Source organism: Narcine bancroftii, chromosome 7 (genome assembly GCF_036971445.1).
Source record: "Narcine bancroftii isolate sNarBan1 chromosome 7, sNarBan1.hap1, whole genome shotgun sequence".
NCBI lineage: Eukaryota > Metazoa > Chordata > Chondrichthyes > Torpediniformes > Narcinidae > Narcine > Narcine bancroftii.
This window is the reverse complement of record NC_091475.1, coordinates 34066784-34086083: the sequence shown is the minus strand read 5'-3', so window position 1 is coordinate 34086083 and position 19300 is coordinate 34066784. Positions and strand designations below refer to the sequence as shown.

Below are 19300 nucleotides of genomic sequence, written 5' to 3'. Positions count from 1 at the left end.
GGCATTTTTTAAAAAAAATCTACAAAACGGCTAAAAAAATTACAATACTATAACCATTCACGGATAGTATACTTTATTGCATTAAAAAGAGATCATACAAAAATAGAGAGGTCATAAATATTCATCATGACATCTCACCTGTTATTCATTGCAAGACATTGAAAAGAGTAAAGTAACTGTGCTGCTGCTTGTTCCCATAGGATTGTAGATAGACTTTTACACAAGGAATTGAACAGTATTCTGTTGGCGAGACTTTGAGCGCTCAATCTAAATGTGCTTCCTTGATACGATGATTAAACATGGATTAGAGTATGCAAACAAATGTTAAATTGGAGGGATTCTATGTCCTGAAGTAGAATTGGTGGAATATGGAGATAATAGGATTATTCACAGAGCTAGTGCTACTTCACAAGTTGGTGTGCAGCCTTCCAACTCCAGGGAGAAAGATCATGTGAAAGTTTCTGAAATCAAATTTGCACACTGGTCTTAGGTCATCGCTAGTACAAGGATTAGTGACAGGATATGGTCCTTTATTATTTTGCAGGCCATTTTAGCATGGCACTTGATTTTATCTGCCAGGTGGATATGGAATTTTTGGCTACTAACATATTGATAAAGATATTGACAGCTGACAGCCTAGATAGCATCAGCAACATTCCACTCTGGCAAATAATGTAGTACATAGCTTTGGCTGCTTTTACTGTGTTGAAATCTAAGTTATGTCTGGTTCGTAAGCATCAGCACCTGTTCCCAGCAGTTAATAGCTTTTTCTAGGGTGAATTATCAGTTGTCCTCCTAAGGAGAGGTGCTTCGTGAGCCTTTAGTACCTTTTGCTGTTTTTTTTTCTGATTTGGTCTCCAATTCTTTTGGTAATTTACAGCTGTGGAGGCCAGATCACTGGGGGAATTTAAGGGGGAGATTGATAGGTATCTAATTAGTTGGGGTATCAAGGGATAAGGGGTAGTAGGAGCTCCAGTTTTAGTAAAATGGGATTATCACTAAGGGGTAGTATTGACATGAGGGACTGAATGGACATAGTTAACATTTAACTATGATAATTCAATACATTGGAAGAACTAAGGGAAGGCTTATCACAGTCTGTTCCAGAATTCAATACATTTGCAAAGACATTGTGATTTTGCAAAAGGGAGAACCATTCTGACTGCTGAAGAGAAAACACCTTTTGAAAGCAGCTCTTGTAGCCAGCCATTTTTATGGAATTCGGAGCAAAGCATGCTCTGTGAATGTCTGGTCTTTTTTGGTGGATTGACCTGTGCCAAGAGGGTCTTTTGGGAAGCAAAGCGCTCCATTTTGATTGTGCCTAACATTGGAGGTCACTTGGAGAGACTACTTCATTCTAATTGTGACTAGCAGTGAAATTACTTGGAGAGACCAGTGCCAGGGTCTTGAAAGCTTTATGGAGGCCACCCAGTTCAAGTCTTGCCTACGAAAGGACCAGGAGTGTTATGACTACAGCTCGTGTGGATGGATATTTCTTCAAAGGCAATGCAAGAGGAATTTGAGTGTAGCAGCCACAACTCCAGTCTTGCCATCAGTTCAACATTAATTCTGGGCATCAAATTTCAAAGGCCTGTGCTTCAACACTGAATTTGAAAGACTGAACTTTGAAGTAACTTTCTAGATTTTGGCATGAGCTGTAATGGTTTAGGTATAACACACATCCACAGACACACACACACACATGCAACACCTGTGCATAGCTGGGAATAGTTTGAGTTAGAAATAAAATTAGTGTTTTAAAATTAAACACTGTCTGGTTCATTGTCCGTTGCTGCTTGGTACGCTCCATTCGTAACGGGAAAAGGCTGGAATTTGGAACTAGATGTGAGAACAGTTTTCTTCAAGGTGGATTTGAGGAGGAGGCTCAATGGGGCAAATGGCCTACTTCTGTTCCTTTATCTTGTGATCTTTGTTGGCAGCTGCATCTATTTTTGCCCTGCAGTTCCTGGGATTTTTGCCAGAGCTTTAAATTTTTAAAGCACATGATAGCAGGCCCTTCCAGTCATTTAGCCCATGCCACCCAAATACACCCAGGTGAACAATCAACCTACCAACCCTGTACATGTTTGGAACATGGGAGGAAACCAGAACACTCAGAGGAAACCCAGACAGTCATGGGAAAATGTACAAACCCCTTACAGTGGCAGATTTGTAATTGCGCTAATTCTGCTGTCCTTAATGTGTTTTCTTTATTGGGTGTGCTTATTCTTGGTCCCACTTGTGCAATGTGGCCTAATTAGCATGCATTTTTTGAGTGCATGGCTCCTGGTTTGATACCTATGTGAAGAAAGCAGCACAACAGCAAATGCACTGTCAATTCCAAAGGCATATCAATGATACAAGATGGATGCCTGCAGCCCTCTACTCAAACTCTATTTTTGCTCCTAGTCAGAAGCTTGTTGTCCCTGAACCTCAGCCAGCTCTCTGTTTTCACCTATTTCTCAGGACAACTCTGGCTTGAACAAATCAGTTTGCTTCATAATTTAAGAAAATGATACATTGCAAACTCGAATGAAAGTTTCCTATGACATTGGTTGTTTTGTTAGAAATAGTTAATAAAATTCTATGAACCCAGGATAGATTCAGGGTTGCATTTTACTATGTGTGACCCATGTAAATAGTGCACCTTGATTGAGACCGTATTTTAACTCAAATTCAAAGGCAAGTACAGGATTTGCTAGCATTTCTTGGGAAAGATTTGAGGTTAAGTACAAGCTTCCAGACAAGACTAAAGCTCCCTTGTACTTTGGGCAGAGGCAAATAATTATAAATCTTCACTCCATTCACTGCTGCCAAGGATATTATACAATGCTCATTCCAAGGATTTCATCTGATTTGTTCATTGATAACCTGCTGGTTTAATCCTTTTTTATTTTCAAAAAAGACTTTTTTCATGTGGTGCATTCACCTTGTTGTTTCTACATATTCCTCTAATATGCAATTTTTCCTTATCTTCAGTATATCCAAAATCAGAATGATCCCAGTAGGATAGACCTTACAGTCAACATTCTGACAATGGGATATTGGCCAACATACACACCCATGGAAATTCATCTGCCTGCTGAGGTACGTTTGGTCTTATCAACATTTGTTGCCCTGATTTAATACAGTTAGTTAAGAGCTATCGGTAGATGCCACACCCTGCACCAAGGAAATTTAAGATGAGTTTATGATTAATGAGGAAGATGTTAATAAACTTGCAAAATTGACAAATGGACTTCATTATGTGTTGCAGCTTATGATGGATGCTAGTTTATTTACAAAAGTGAGCACCAGATTGATCACAGAAAGATCAGAGAGGAAATAAGAAATAAAATGAAAAACAAAGTGTATGAGATAGGACTGGTAGAAAACATAAATGAGAATTCAAGAAATGCTATCAGTGTTTGAACAGGAAAATTTAGAGTATAAATGGTAAGGATGTAAAGGTGAATTTGCTTAAAGGAGATTGGCTTTTTGAACTATAATTAGGTGACATCCATGACAGCAGAAAACATTAAATTAAAGGAATAATAAATGCAAAAGAAATAATTAATACAGATAATATTTACAGTTACCATAGTGAAACAAACAAATGTGGCATTACAATAGTGCAGACAGTCCTTTATGTGATGTCAGTGCAGTTCATGGTTAGTGAACCAAGGCAAGGTTCAAAAGACTGATAGCTGTTGTAAAGAAAATGTTTTTGAACCTCAAGATGCATGTCTTCAGTCTTCTGTACCTTCTGACCGAAGGCAGCTGTTAGAAGAGATTGTGATCTAGGTGATGGGGGCCTTTTAAGATGTTGGCTGCCTTCTTGAAGCAGCATCTTGCAGAGATCTCTTCCATGGATTGAATTTGAGCTTGTAATTATGTCCAGGTTATGTTTGCTACCTTCTGTAGTTTTCTGCAGACTTCATGAATCAGATAAAAGGTAGTCAAGTAGAGGGTGTTTCTATAAGCAAGGGATGGTGAGAGGCTATGAAGTTTATTAATAAACTTTAGGAATTCAGGAGAAAGTTGTCAAGCAATGAAAATGTGAAACTCCACAGGAAGATGCTGTTGTGGTAAATAACATCAAAGTAATTGCAGAATGATAATAATTACAAGGGGAAAGAGGAGTGGAAGGATTGGGTGATGAGATTAGATGGTTTGTCTGGTCTTTGCATCAATTCTGTATTACCCATCATCCATGCCTTGTAAATACTTCTGTGCACTCTTGACTAGCTTCCAGGATGTATGGGTTAGGACACTACCAGCACCGAATGCCTTGTGCTGATTGATCCATATTGTGTTGAGTTTAACTTTATTTTCCTTATTTTAAAATTTATTTTATTTGCTTCCATCAGCCCTATAATCTGAGATATGATTCTTAAAATGCGAAGAATTGTTGTGCTTCCTAATTGAAATCTGATTCCCAAAATAGTAAAAAGCTTGCAATGGTCCAAAATATGATCTGATCATTGGTCACAGGCCTTTTTATGATGATATCTTTGGCTAGTTTCAAGACTTTGCTCAATCCCATGGAGGCAGAAGATCAGAAGATCTGTTACTGGTCCTTTAAATGCTGCATGTAATGAATGGTTAGTGCAATGTTATTATGGTGCCAGCACCCTGAGTTCAAATCTGGCGCTGGTTGTAAGGAGTTTGTGTGTTCTCTTCGTGACCTGTGGGATTTCTCCCGGTGCTCCACTTTCCTCCTACCCTCCAAAAATGTATGGGATTAGAGGGTGTCATTGAGTAGCATGGGTCTCAGTGGCTGAAATTAGTTTCTACCATGTGGTAAATAAAAAATATGTAAAATAATAATGGGCAACACTGATTTCATGGGCCAGAGTGATGTTCTACCATGCTTTTATCATTAAAAAAATTAAATGTGATAGATTCCAAAATGGTAAGGTTTTTTTGGACCATTGTAACAGACAGAAAGTCAGACAGAAAGAGAAAAATAGAATTTTATTTTGTACTTCACTGTCTGTGAAGAGATGAGATAAATTCATATATCTCCAAAGGACAAAAAGATGAAGGGAAAATTTACTCAAGTTTTAAAAATTGTAGAAAAGCTTTGATAGAGGAAACAATTTCTTTTGACTGAAGTAATGACCTAGATTCAATGTGACTGGCAAAGGAATCCAGTGGAAGATGAGTTATGATCTGGAATGCAGATCGAAAAAAATTATGGAAGTAAATTCGGTATTTAACTTTATAAAGGAAGTTGGATAAAGATTCAAGGGGGAAAATATGTTCAAGGCTGTGGGACTAACTGGTTGTCCAAACAGTGGGCTGAAAACCACAGGTACAAGTGAACATGATGTCTGGACTTTCTTGAATATGTTAAATTTTGAAATCTTTTTTTTCAGATGGTGAAATTACAGGAGGTATTTAAGACATTTTACCTTGGAAAACACAGTGGGAGAAAACTGCAGTGGCAGGCAACATTAGGGCACTCAGTTTTGAAAGCAGATTTCAAAGAGGTAACGGTTCAGCATTATTTTTTTTTAAATGTACTGTTTTATCATATACCTTTTTAAAATTACGGAGGCAGTGACCTACTTAAATTGCCCACCACAGATTGATAGATGGAATGGTTTGGCAGCATAAATGCATCTTGCATTTGCAAACCAATTTTAAAAAAAGCAATGGGATCTTGCTTCTCTACATAATGGATTTGTCACAAAAGGGCGAGACTATTGAGCCTGCTGACACTTTTACTCTGTTAGATCACGACCAATCAAAATTATAACTTCATTTATCATCATCTCCAGAGACCTTAATACTTATTTAAAATAAAAGCTTGTAAATTATATTAATAATATAAATGACAGTAACAGCAGGAGTCAGCAAAGACGAATGGTTTAAATGAAAAGGCAACAAGATGCAGATTGGGGTTTTTTTTGAACACAGAGTTGTAGGTGCTTGGATTGGGCTGCAAGGGATAGTGATGGTTAACATATACTGTAGTAGTACATGAAATACTTCTAGATACATGCAGGGAATAGAGGGATACGTATCGTAGTCGACAGAAGTTTAGTTTAATTTGGCATCATGTTTGATGCAGACGTCATGGAAGGAAGGACTTATTCCTATGTTCTGTGAAATGTAGGGAAAATGGAAAATGATACTTTTGTGAGAACATGTGCATAGAAGGATCTTGATGTACACAGAAATTAAACGTGCAAGGACAATAAGTAAATGAGACAACAAATGCTGCATAAGCTTTTATTGTTAATGGTTTGGTAAGTGTTGTTCCAGTTATAGAATTGTTGTGAGTCTTCGCCTGGTGTACTGTTTGAAGTCATTGTGTCTGTATCTAAGGAAGATTATATTTGAAAAGGTGCTGGAAATTTAAAACAGAAAATGCTGGAAACACTTAGCAGGTTAAGCAACATCTGAGGAGAGACATAATTAATGCTTCAGATTATCAGACCTGTAAATTCTGACATTGGATCTTTTTACCCTCTTATTTCATCTTGGCCTACTCCCTGCCATATTTTCACTACTCCTTCTATCTTCCCCTATGATCTCAAATTACCCATTCTCTGCTTTGTCCCTGTAAGTTTACATCTCAACAAATTTCAACCCAGACTTTTACTGAGCTCTCATCTGCCTGATTGACTTGACTTCCATCCTCTTTCTAATTAGTCACTGCTCTTACTCAACCTCCCCCCTGAATTGCAGCTCTCCACTTGTCTGAATGCAGTCATAGAATTAAATCGCCCAAAAAAGGACACTTAGACTAATTTGTCCACAATGGCAAGTTGTCTATGTGAGCTCATCCCATTTGCATAAATGGGTAAAATTGGATACGTAGCAAATTTTTCTCAGATGATGGTCAGCTACCAATCTACCTTGCACATTCTCTTCCTGATCTACTGTTGTACTGTGACTGCTGTGCAGTCAGTGGCTAAAGCTTCAAATCACATTCTAAATCCACAATTTCTGCACCTAGGACAAGAGCAATGGGCACCTAGGAATTAAAACACGTGAATATTCCCTTTTAAGTTGCACACTATTCCAACTTGGAAATATATTGTCATTCCTTCTTCTCAATATTGAAACTCCTTACCTTGAAGCACAATTTCAAGTTTGTTGTGTATCAAAGATGAAGTGATGGAGGTTGTTTTGCGAGTAGACATATACTTAGTACAACAGGTAAGACAGAGTACAAAGGTGCAAAGTTACAGTGTGAGATCAGTTGGTATTGAGTAAAAGCAACATAATTTTACTTTTTTGGGTCAATTCAGGAATCTGATAACAGTGGGAAAGAAACTGTCCTTGAATCTAGTGGTGATCTCACATTTGTGAATCTACTTCCTGAGAGTGTGGCTGGATTGGGATGAGTATTTTAATATGTTGGCTGCTTTTCCAAGATGAGGGGCGGGGGTTGATGGTATGAACTCGATTCACAACCCTCTTTGATTTCTTGCAGTCTTGGGTAGAGCAATTCCTGTACCTCACAGTTGGGCATCTTAACAAAATGCCTTCAATGGTGGTATTATCTTCACCAAATATCCCAAGGGTAATTAGAGTTCACAATAAACATGTGAACTGAAATTATTGGTTGTGCTTGGCCATTTTGTACTCAATTTGAGAAATGGTCTACTCCAGTATATTATCTGCTTAACCTTGTTTGCCTGGATATCATAAAATACAACTTGCTTATGTTTTACTCTCAGTGAGGCTTATATTTCTTCAATGTGTGCTCTAGGGTAAAAAGGAACTGCAGGTTTCACTTTTCCAGACCTTGGTGTTGCTCATGTTCAATGAGGGCAATGAGTTCACTGTGGAGGAAATCAAGACTGCAACTGGCATAGGTATGCAAATATTCATCTTTCCTTTATTGGTATACTGTAAATTTCAAATTTGAAATGTTTCAAAATACACTTTAGATCCTTTGAATCTGATGTAAAAGGTGTAAATTATTTTAATCTGCAGCTCAACATGTAGCTGACCATGGCAAAAGCACTGGGGTTCAAGATCAAGGCCAACAACCTTTAGTGATTGTCCTGGTTGATACTCATAGCAAAACTAAGTTGAATAGGGAACTGAAGTCGCTTGAGTTGAACAAGTAGAATAGATGGGATTGTTGGTATCTGAGGGATGAAGACATTTTTCCCAACAGCACATGCAATCATTATTGTCGCCTCAGTTACTTGTGTTAGTGGTTTTATTTTAACTGATAATCTTTGCAGTTGCATAGGATTCATGGATCTAAATTCCAGAGTCACATGATGAGAGCTTCCTCTTTTGGTTCACGATATAGTATACCAGGTGGTGACAGAGTTTAAAAATTCAACAGGAAAATCATTAATGTCTGTCACCCTGACAATAGATTTCCATTATACAGCTTTTTATATGCTTACACAACATTAAAAGCTTTATAAAGCTTTTTGTTCTGAAATTGGTCCTTTTTGCAACCACTGTTAATTTAGACGACTTTTAGGAAACAGCTTGCTTCAGGTCATGTAAGAATTGGGCACAAGATTTTCATTTAATTCAATCTTGTTAAATTAATTTTAATTTCTCCATTTCTTAATTTAACCAAATAACAATTACAGCACGGAAACAGGCCATTTTGACTCTTCTAGTCCGCAATGAATTGTACTCTCCTCTTGTCCCACCCTGCCCATAAACCCTCCATTCCCATCCCATCCATATACCTATCCAAATTTCTCTTAAATGACAAAATTTACCTTTCCGTCATGGAAGCTCATTCCACACAGCCACCACTCTCTGAGTAAAGAAGTTTCTCTCATGTTACTTCTAAACTTTTGCCCCTTAACTCTTAGCTCATGACCTCTTGTTACAATCTCTCTTACCCTCAATGGAAAAACCCTATCCACATCAACTCTATCTATCCCTCTCATAATCTTAAATATCTCTATCAAATCCCCTCTCAACCTTCTACGCTCCAAAGAATAAAGTACCAATTTGCTCAACCTTTCTTTGTAATCTAGATGCTGAAACCCAGGTAACATTTTCGTAAATCTTCTCTGCACTTTCTCTACCTTGATGATATCCTTCCTATAATTTGGTGACCAGAACTGCACACAGTACTCTAAATTTGGCCTCACCAATGCCTTGTACAGTCTCAACATCACTTCCCAACTCTTGTATTCTTTGCATTGATTGGTAAAAGCTAGCATACTAAACGGCTTTTCCACCACCCTATCCACATGAGATTCTACCTTCAGGGATTATTCCTAGATCTTCCTGCTCCACTGCATTCCTCATTGCCCTCCCATTTACTACTTGTGTCCTGTTTTGATTATTCCTTCCAAAATGAAGCACTTCACACTTCTCAGCATTAAACTCCATCTGCCACCTTCCAGTCCACTCTTCTAACGAGTCCAAATCTCTCTGCAATCTTTGAAAACCTTCTTCATTATCCTCAATTCCACCTATTTTAGTATCATCTGCATATTTACTCATCCAGTTTACCACCCCATCATCCAGATTATTAAAGTATATGACAAACAACAATGGACCCAATACAGATCCCTGAGGCACATCACTTGTCACCGGGCTCCAACCTGACAGTTATCCACTATGACTCTCTGGCATCTCCCTTTCAGCCACTCTTGATTCCATTTGACTAACTCAAAATTAATACCTAACAACTGAACCTTCCTAATTAACCTTCCATGTGGAACTTTATCAAAGGCATTACTGGTCCATATAGACAACATCCACCTTCTACCTTTATCAACATTCCTAGTCACCTCTTCAAAAAATTCAACAAGATTGGTCAAACATAACCTTCCACGCACAAATTCATGTTGAATGTTCCTGATCAGACCCTGTCTCTAAGAACATTTTCCATTAATTTACCTACCACAGACGTCAAACTTACAGGCCGATAATTGCAAGGCTTGCTCCTTGAACCCTTTTTAAACAAAGGAACCACGTGTGCACTATACCCATCTCTAATGACATTTGAAAAACCACTGTCAGAGCCTCTGCTATTTCCTCACTAACTTCTCTCAGGTCCTGGAGAAAATCCTGTCGGGACCTGGAGACTTACTCATCTTTATATGCTTCAAAATAATCTCCATAATTATCCTTTTTGCTTCCTTTACCCTGTATAATTCAATATCATTTTCCTTAGTGAATATGGAAGAAATTGTTCAAGATCTCACCCATCTTATTTGGCTCCACACACAGTTGACCGCTCTGATTCTCTAAGGGACAAATTTTATCCCTCACTTTCCTTTTACTATTAACATATTTGTAGAAACCCTTTGGATTTATTTTCACCCTGCTTGCTATAGCCACATCGTGCCTCCTTTGAGCTCTTCTCATTTCTTTCTTAAGATTCTTTTTACATTCAATGTATTCTCCGAACATCTCCTCTATTCCTTGTTTCTTATCTTTATTGTAGGTCTCCCTCTTTTTTTCAAACCATGTTTCCAATATCCCTTGAAAACCATGCTCTCAAACGTCTGACCGTAACTTTCAAGCTAACAGGAATATAAAGATTTTGTACCCTCAAAAACTCACCTTTAAGATACCTCCATTTCTCAACTACATCCTGCCCATAAAACAAATTGTCCCAATTCACTCCTTGTAAATCCTTTTGCATCTCCTTAAATCTAGCTTTTCCCCAATCAAAAACCTAAACCCTAGGCCCTGACCTATTCCTTTCCATAATTACAATTAAGCTAATGGCACTATAATCACTGGACCCAAAATGATCCCCAACACCTACCTCTATCACCTGACCTATCTCATTCCCCAACAGTAGATCCAACACTGCCCCTTCTCTAGTACCTCTATGTGATGCTGTAAAAAAACTATCCTGCACACATTTTACAAACTCCAACCCACCTAGCCCTTTCACAGAATGGGTTTCTCAATCAATATGTGGAAAATTAAAATCTCCCAAAATCACAACCCTGTGCTTATTACAAATATCTGCTATCTCCCTACAAATTTTCTCCTCTAGTTCTCGTTCCCCATTAGGTGGTCTATAATATTCCCCTATAAGTATAACTACCCCTTTCCCTTTCCTCAATACCACCCAAATAGTCTCCCTAGACAAGCTCTCTAATCTATCTTGCCTAGGCACCACTGTTAATATTTTCTCTGTCAAGCTATTTAACACCACTCCCTCTTGCCACTCCAATTCTATCACACCAAAAGCAACGAAATCCGGAAATAGTTAGCTGCCTATCACATCCCTCCTGCAACCATGTTTCACTAATCACTACCACATCCTACTTCCAAGTGTCAATCCATACCTTCAGTTCATCCACCTTTCTTACAATGCTCCTACCATTAAATTGTATGAATTTCTGAGATTTCCCACTTCTTACTCTCTTCCCCCATCTTTACAAACAACTCCAATATGTTATTTTTCTATCATCTCCCTGCCATCTTCATTCAGAGCATCTCCTGCCTTTCCACACTCAAACACTGCCTACAAGCTTTCTCTGTTTGCAATCTAACCTTCTCCATGCTGTTCTCTTCCATTTGGTTCCCACCCTCCATTTGGTTCCCACCCCCCCAACCATTTTAGTTTAAAGTCTCCTGAGTAGCTCTAGCAAATGTCCCTGCCAGGATCCTGGTCCCCCTGGGATTCAAGTGCAATCCATCCTTTCTGTACAGGTCACACTACCCCAAAAATGGTCCCAGTGATCCAAAAACTTGAATCCCTGCCCCTTGCTCCACTCCTTCACCCATGCATTTATCCTCCATCTCATTCTATTCCTACTTTCACTGTCGCGTGCACAGGCAGTAATCCCAAGATTACTCCCTTTGGGGTCCTTCTTTTCAACTCCCAACCTAACTTGCTGTACTAATTTTTCAGGACCTCTTCTCTATTCCTACATGTACGACAACATCTGGCTCATCTCCCTCCCTTGTTTCAGGTCATTCTGAAGCAAACTCTCTCAGGATTGCCTATCGATTAACATTTCCCCAAATACATGAGGCTTTAATAGCTCTTGGAATTAACAGGAGCATTTGAAGAAATCTCTAGCAAACATTAAAGTAACACTGCCCATTAATTTATTCCCACATCTAAGACCTTACAATGTTTAATCTAATGCTTCAGTGGCCATTGTACATTCATCCCAGACAATAAGTTTAGTCTTGCAGAAATGTTTCTTTTGCATTTCCCCAACTAATATTGGAACATCCACATTTGTCAAATTTGAAGGAAATTCAAAAGCTAAATGCGCACCCTTCCTCTGTCTTCCCCTCCATCAAAACTTTGAATCAGTGCCTAATGATGTCAAGGCCAGGGCAATTATGTTTTGTACTCAAACTTTAGCCAAAAGTTGATTAATAAATTTTTCCCATTCCATTATTGCATGCAGAACAAAAATTCCACAGACATTGTAAACACCCTCTGTTATAACGTACAAGACATTTTTTTTAAAGTATCTGACTAAAGTTATTGTGTTCTCTCTGATGTTTGACTAACAGGTTTAAATCATAAATTTGTTCCTCAAATATTCAGTTTCTCTTCTGGTTCTAATAGACTAAAACTTCTTGAGTCAGGTCCATCCATATAGATGACCTTCCATCCATTAAAATGTGAATTGCTGCTTCATAAAGGTAGCCAACATCATAGAAGAACCCTTCCACTTCCATCACCAAGGTTACAGCCTCTTCTCGTGGCTACCCAAGGCAGAAGATGCAGAAGCCTGATGTCCAACACCTTGAGATTCAAGAGCAGTTTATATCCAACAGCTATCAGCCCTCAAACCTTCCCATACTACGATAACCCTAACCAAAACTATTTTAGGATCATCAAATAAAAAATGTGCACCAAAGAAACCACATTTTTCTTGCACTAACTGCAACGGTGAATATTTATTTATGTCATTTTACATTATCTCTTTTTCTGTCTTAGTACATTGTGGTAATTTGACTTTTACTGCTGTAGTTGGTGTATCTTGTGTACTTGTGTGGCAGCAACAAGTAAGAATTTCAGTGTATCTGTTCATTGTACTTGTATCATCCAAATACAGTACAAAAACTAGAGTAAATCTTATCAGCTTTCAATGGGTAAATTGAAAAGTCCTCCAAGGCCTCGAGGGTTTACGATAGAAGATTTAGAGAAACCAAGAATGTAGCGTGAATCCTTATTGCAAACCTAACTCATGCAAATTTTCATATTTCTAGATTGTTTTGCATGGGACATGTGAATATTCTATTTTATTATGTATCTTTGAATGAAGTTTGGTCATACACAAAGTTGGATATTTTGTTAAATATGTTCCATTTTAATTTCTCCTGCAGAGGACAGTGAATTAAGGAGGACACTGCAGTCGTTAGCTTGTGGCAAAGCTCGTGTGTTGAACAAAGTCCCTAAAGGAAAAGAAGTGGAAGACGGAGACAAGTTGGTCTTCAATGATGACTTCAAGCACAAATTGTTCAGAATAAAGATAAACCAAATTCAGATGAAGGAAACTGTATGTAATTCCTCTAATACTGCAGTATTTTTACTGAAAAATCAATTTTTTGCATTGTCACTTGAGATATAGCATCTTTGGATTGTTCAGTTGCAGATATTTCCTGAATTTATAAAGAAGGATTGTATTGAAAGTTTTGTTAAGCAGTTTCATAATCCAAAATGCTGGACAAATTGCACTGAGTATTTCAAAGTGAGGTGCTTGTGTTATCAAGAAATCAAGAACACATACCCACAAAACGAAGTGGCATTACAAAGTTGAATGATGGTAACTTGAAGAGTCCCTGAAACATTTTGTCATTTTTCAGGTTGAGGAGCAGACAAGCACCACCAAACGAGTATTCCAGGATAGACAGTACCAAATCGATGCTGCTATAGTTCGAATCATGAAAATGAGGAAGACTCTCAGCCATAACCTCCTTGTTTCGGAGCTCTATAACCAGTTAAAATTTCCAGTGAAGGTATTTACATTTTTAACAGGGTTCACAGTTTTGGGAAATAAGCACATTGCAGGATGTCGACCCTTTCTTGAAAGTTGCCACTCTTTGCTCAAAAGATTGTGGATGAAAGGTCACACAGTGCTGAAACAAGCTTTCCAGACCCCTGTCCTTGCTAATCACCAGGACTATTACCTCTTTTGTGCACTCATCCAAATACTTTTTCACTATTGTGAGTGTCTGCTTCCAGTGTTCTCTCAGGCAGTCATTTCATTTTCCCTCTGGGTGAAAAATTCCTCCATTCCCTTCCAAGTTTCTTGCAATCTATCCCATCTAGGCCCCTCATAATTTTGTACATCTTGATCATCATCTGCCTCTCTGTTCACAAGGAAACAAAACCAGGGTTTTTAGTTTGTAACCTTTCTGACTAGCTGCAACCCAGACAACATTCTGGTGAATCTCTCTTGTTCTCTCTCCAGTACAATCACAGATTGTAAACCTTAGAATGAATCTCTTTGTCAAGAGATTAAGATGTCAAGATTAAATTTTCAACTCATTGAATGGCTGGTCAAATCAATAGAATTAATGTCCTGTACCTGTGCCATTTTCTGTGACTAAGTGCTGTTGTTAGATTGTTTGATCCAGTCTTAAATTGCCTTCTCCCAATACTCAGAGATGACATGACAGATGGGTTGGCTAGTCAGAATATATCGGTGGAGCTGAGGAACAAGAAAGGCATGATCACCTGTTTGAGAGTGCATTACTGACCCATATAGTTAATGGGAATTAGAGGAGCAAATTTGGCAGGAGATGATTGCCAGCTGTAGGTTGTAGTAGGATATTTAACTTTCCAAATATTGAATGGTAAAGTCTTGGTGTGAAAGCCTCACAAATTATGCTGACTATCCCCAAGAAGACTATGCTTCTCTAAATGCTCGTAAATCCTGTCCCCAAGAATCCTCTCCAGTAGTTTGCCTCAAGACTCACTGGTATAATTCCCAGAATTCTCCCTCTTATCCTTTTTTAAACAAGAGGGACCACATTTGTCTAATTTCCTTAATCTGGGCAAAATAATGTGGGTTCATCTGATCTATTCCTCTCATGATTTTGTATACTTTTAGGAGAATACCCCTCAGCTTCTTTGCTCCAAGGATTAAAGGCCTATAACTCAGACCCCCAAGTCCTGGCAACATCCTTGTAAATCTTCTCTGCCTCCTCTCCAGCCTGTGACGAGGGAGGACACAAATAATTGCCAATGTCCTAGCATTCTCTTCCCTCGCTTCCAGTAGTATCCTGGAATACATCTCATCCAGACCTGGTTTTAAAAAGATCCAATACTTTTTCTTTCTTAATCTCAACATGCTCCAGCACATAAGCTTGTTCTACATTGATTTCACATTGACCAGGGTCCCCGATGATTTAAATGACCAATGATTTAAATCAGTGACTCCAAGGCCACAACCCCCACACCCACACCCCCACCCTACACAAAAACTCACCTCTTTCTTGGTATTGGGTCTACTGCAAATTTAAAACAACTAATCTAACACTATAAACAAACATATGTATTTCACATGCAGCGACTACAATATTCAATTTCTTCTGAGGAATGGATAAAACGTTAAGGTGTCTGAAGAGTTTTTGAAACTGGACGGAGATTGGGGCGAGTTTGGGAAAAATGCGGGTAGAGTTCCTGGGGGACTCCAATGCTCTGCAGTCAATGGGTCAGCATGCAGCGGGTTTGGTGCGTCAGGGAGGACAGGTTTGCTGACATTCCGGGGGGTTTAGCAGAGGTGAGAAACACAAAATGAATTAGGTGGCCAAGGTGGGATGGTGGAAGGATTTCTCCTTTCCGCCCACTTCCCGGGTATAAAGGAGTTTGCTTGCTCCTCCAGTTCCCACCGCTTTCAACTGCGGTGGTGGGAAGAGCAAGCAAGGAGGAGACAGAGAAAGGGACTAGCCATGGCTGAGAACTCCAGGGCTTAAGAAGTTGGTGATCCTGGCAGAGGGAGCAGCAGAATGGACATGATGACCAAGAGTAAGGGGACGAGGCAGCAGAGCCACAGGGAGCAGAGGGCCCCACGGTGACCTGTTGGCAGCTGCCAAAGAGCGGTGCAGCCTCTCGCTGGCTGCTCTCAAGATGGTCCTGGCGGCCAAGGGCTATGTCGTGGCACATCCACTTTTCTTCACTGCCTCTTTGGAACTTTCCAGCACCCCCGGGGGGAGTGCCACCCACTTCGGGAATGACTGCTTTAGATGAAAACTTCAATGGCAAGTTTGCAGATGATATCAAAATGTCTAGTATTGTAGATGGTTGGCAACAATTGCAGCAGGATCTTGATCGGTTGGGCAGGTAGACAAAGGAATGTTTGATGGAATTTAATACAGTGAAATGTGGTGTTGCATTTTGGGAAGTTTAACTTGGGTAGGCTCTACACAGTGAATGGTAGTGATCTGATAAGTGTTGTACAGTCACATAGTACCTTGAAAGTGGTGTCACAGCTAAAAAGGCTTTCAGAACATTTGGCTTTATCAGTCAGAGTATTGAGTATAGAAGTTGGGAGTCATATTGCAGTTGCATAAGATGTTGGTGTGGCCCCATTTGCAATATTGTTTTTGTTTTGGTTACTAAGCTACAGAAATACTAGAGAGGGGACAAAGAAGATTTACAAGGATGATGCCAAGAATCGGGGCCCTGAATTATACAGCTTTAATCCTTGGAGCACAGAAAGATGAGGGGTATTCTTATACAAAAATATACAAAATAATTTTTTTTGCCCAGATTGGGGAATTAGTAACCAGAGGACATAGGTTTAAAGTGAGGGGGGAGAGATTTAACAGATCCCAAGGGGTAACTTTTTCTACACAGAGGGTGGTGGAGTATGGAACAGACTGCTGGAGGAAGTGGTTGAGACAGGTACTATTGCTAGGTTTAAGAAAAAAACTAAACAAGGGATATGGGCCCAATGCAGACAGATGGGACACTTTGAATGGTGTGGGCAAGTTGGTCTTAAGGAAAAGTTTCTATGCTGTGTGCTGAAATAAAAAAACAATATGCGGGAAACGCTCAGCAGGTCCAGCAGCCTCTGGAGAGAGAAACTGAGTTAATAAAATTAGTGTTTCAGGATAAGGGAACTTTGATCTGAAATGGTAACTGTTTCTTTATCCAGAGATGCTCTCTGACGTGCTGAAGATTTGCAGCATTTTCTGTTTTCATTTCAGACTTTTGCTATGTACAATTCAATTTTTTTTTGAATAGTCACATATCCCTAAACAGATGAAGTTGTGTATCTGCACACTAGATCGTATCCTTCAGTCTATGCATTTCTATAGATTAGAGCAAATCATTAAACCAACAACTTAGGGTTATCCAACTCTAGATATGTTTGCTTCCAATTACTTGAACTAAATAACAAGTATCTGCTTTTTCTATAATATACAGTAGGAGCTCAGTTTTAGTGTTCGGTTAGGTACATTATTGTGGTTGGGTTTAATATTGAAGTCATATAGTTGTACAGTATGCAAACAGGTCCTTTGCCCTATTTCGTCCATTCTGATCCAGTTGCCTAGCTAAGCTATTCCCATTTGCTTGTGTTTGGCACATTTCCCTTTGAACCTCTCCTATCTATACCATATTCTTGTCAAAATGTTTTTTAAACTTCATAATTATCCCTGCCTCCACATCTTCCTCTGGCTGCTCATTGTACATAGCCACTGCACTCTGTGAGGAAAAAGTTGTCACAGGACCCTTTGAAATGTTTTCACCCTCTTTTTAAACTTGCATCTTCTACCCTGGGGAAAAAGACTTGTCATTCACTTTGATGCCCTGATGACTCTGTATACCTCTATAAGATTTCCCTTCAGCCACCTATCCAGTCTCTCCTTATAATTCAAGCTCTTCAGTCCCATCCTTGTGAATTTTTTTGGACCCTTTTCTGTTCAAAAGGCCACTTCTGTGCTTTTTCAACTCGGGTGAAACGTCCTTCATGGTGACCCAAGGAATATCTTTATTTGCATAACTCCAAACCAAACCCTCATCAATTAGTGCTTAAAAAGTTATTGTTTATTTGAGTCCTACACCTTTTTTAAAAATGTGACACTGATCTTTGTTTTAGTTGGACAAGAGGCCTTGAGACTATTTTGTTGAGGTTATTGCTCCAAATTCTATACATTGTCCTTGATATTATTGTAAGTAGCCTAATCTTTGCTTGGTTTTGTTTTTCACCCTTTATTATTGAACATTCAGCCTGGAGATCTGAAGAAAAGAATTGAGTCTCTAATTGATCGGGATTATATGGAGAGAGATAAAGACAATGCCAATCAGTATCACTATGTGGCATAATGAATAAACCAAGACTTGATACTGGTTCTCAATCAGTACCACCTTCAGAGCACTGATTCTGTCTTCACCCATCTTGGATTCTACTTGGTTCTGCACAATCCAACTAAAAGGTTCTTGTGAAGCAAAGGATGGTGCCCCTTTCGGAAGAGGTTCTTCCCCCCCCCCCCCCCCCCCGACCTTCTGCACATGGCCTTGATTACCTGAGGATCATTTCTCCACCAAGTGTGAAAAGGAAATAAAAACAGTTCCCTTCAAGTGGCTGAAGACTGTAACTTCATGACAAGATTCATCTGATTTCTTGTGAAACTCGAGTCGTTTTTGGTTTAGATAAAGTAATTGCACGAAACTCCTTGTTAAATAACTAACAGCCTGGAATCATTTGAAAGAGCTCTATTAATATATAAACATGTAAGATACCCTGAGTGCAAAATGTTTCACACTAAATCCTGACCTTTGGCTTTACAACAAGTGAATTAAAAAGTATTTTTGATCTGTGAAACTGGCATTTCTATTTTTTACACAACCTAAATAAAACAATCAACTTTAAAGAATAGTGAAACTGGTCCACCAGTGCACGTTGCAGGGTAACAGAGTTTTTTTTGCATGTATCTTGTGTGAATAAGTTTCTGGAAAACCTCAAAGTGCCAAAGAGTAGAAATTTGCATACTATTCTACTACAATCCTTCCCAATAAATATGTTGCTATAGATGGCCAAATACTCCAGTTTTGGTATTTGTTCTAGATGGAGTAACACCTTCCATCAAAGAGTAATTAATTTTATCCTACAGTTGCTTTTACAGAGTAGCTTCACTTTAGATGAGTGCTCCCTCTCATTGATAGTCGCAACAGATGATCTTAAAACTCTGTAGCAGGGTACATGTAAGAATACCAGAATGCTTTGTACAAAGTTCACCAATGTTCCTTTTATATTTTTCACTGCGTTGTTAATCCAGAAAGCTGACTAGTAGAATATGAGATACTGAATCTGAGTTTTGTCATAACTTGTTTCATATTGTAAATACATCACCTCTGTTCAAAAAGAGTCATTAGGACTTTTGTCTTGCGATATCAATATAAAATCTTTTTCTGTGCTGGGCTGTG

The 19300-nt window shown here is 38.9% G+C and overlaps 2 protein-coding genes across 2 annotated transcripts in view; one reads left to right on the top strand and one right to left on the bottom strand.

Moving 5' to 3' along the window:
- Positions 1-19290, top strand: part of LOC138738726 (cullin-4A-like) — a 59174-nt gene extending 39884 nt beyond the window's left edge. The window contains exons 15-20 of the mRNA XM_069889512.1: positions 2980-3087; positions 5361-5474; positions 7709-7814; positions 13249-13421; positions 13729-13881; positions 18104-19290. Coding sequence (XP_069745613.1) covers positions 2980-3087; positions 5361-5474; positions 7709-7814; positions 13249-13421; positions 13729-13881; positions 18104-18199 — 750 coding nt within the window. The 3' untranslated portion in view covers positions 18200-19290. The remainder of the gene's footprint in view (positions 1-2979; positions 3088-5360; positions 5475-7708; positions 7815-13248; positions 13422-13728; positions 13882-18103) is intronic.
- Positions 1-19300, bottom strand: part of phex (phosphate regulating endopeptidase homolog, X-linked) — a 128697-nt gene that overhangs the window by 4770 nt on the left and 104627 nt on the right. The gene's annotated exons all lie outside the window — the stretch shown is intronic.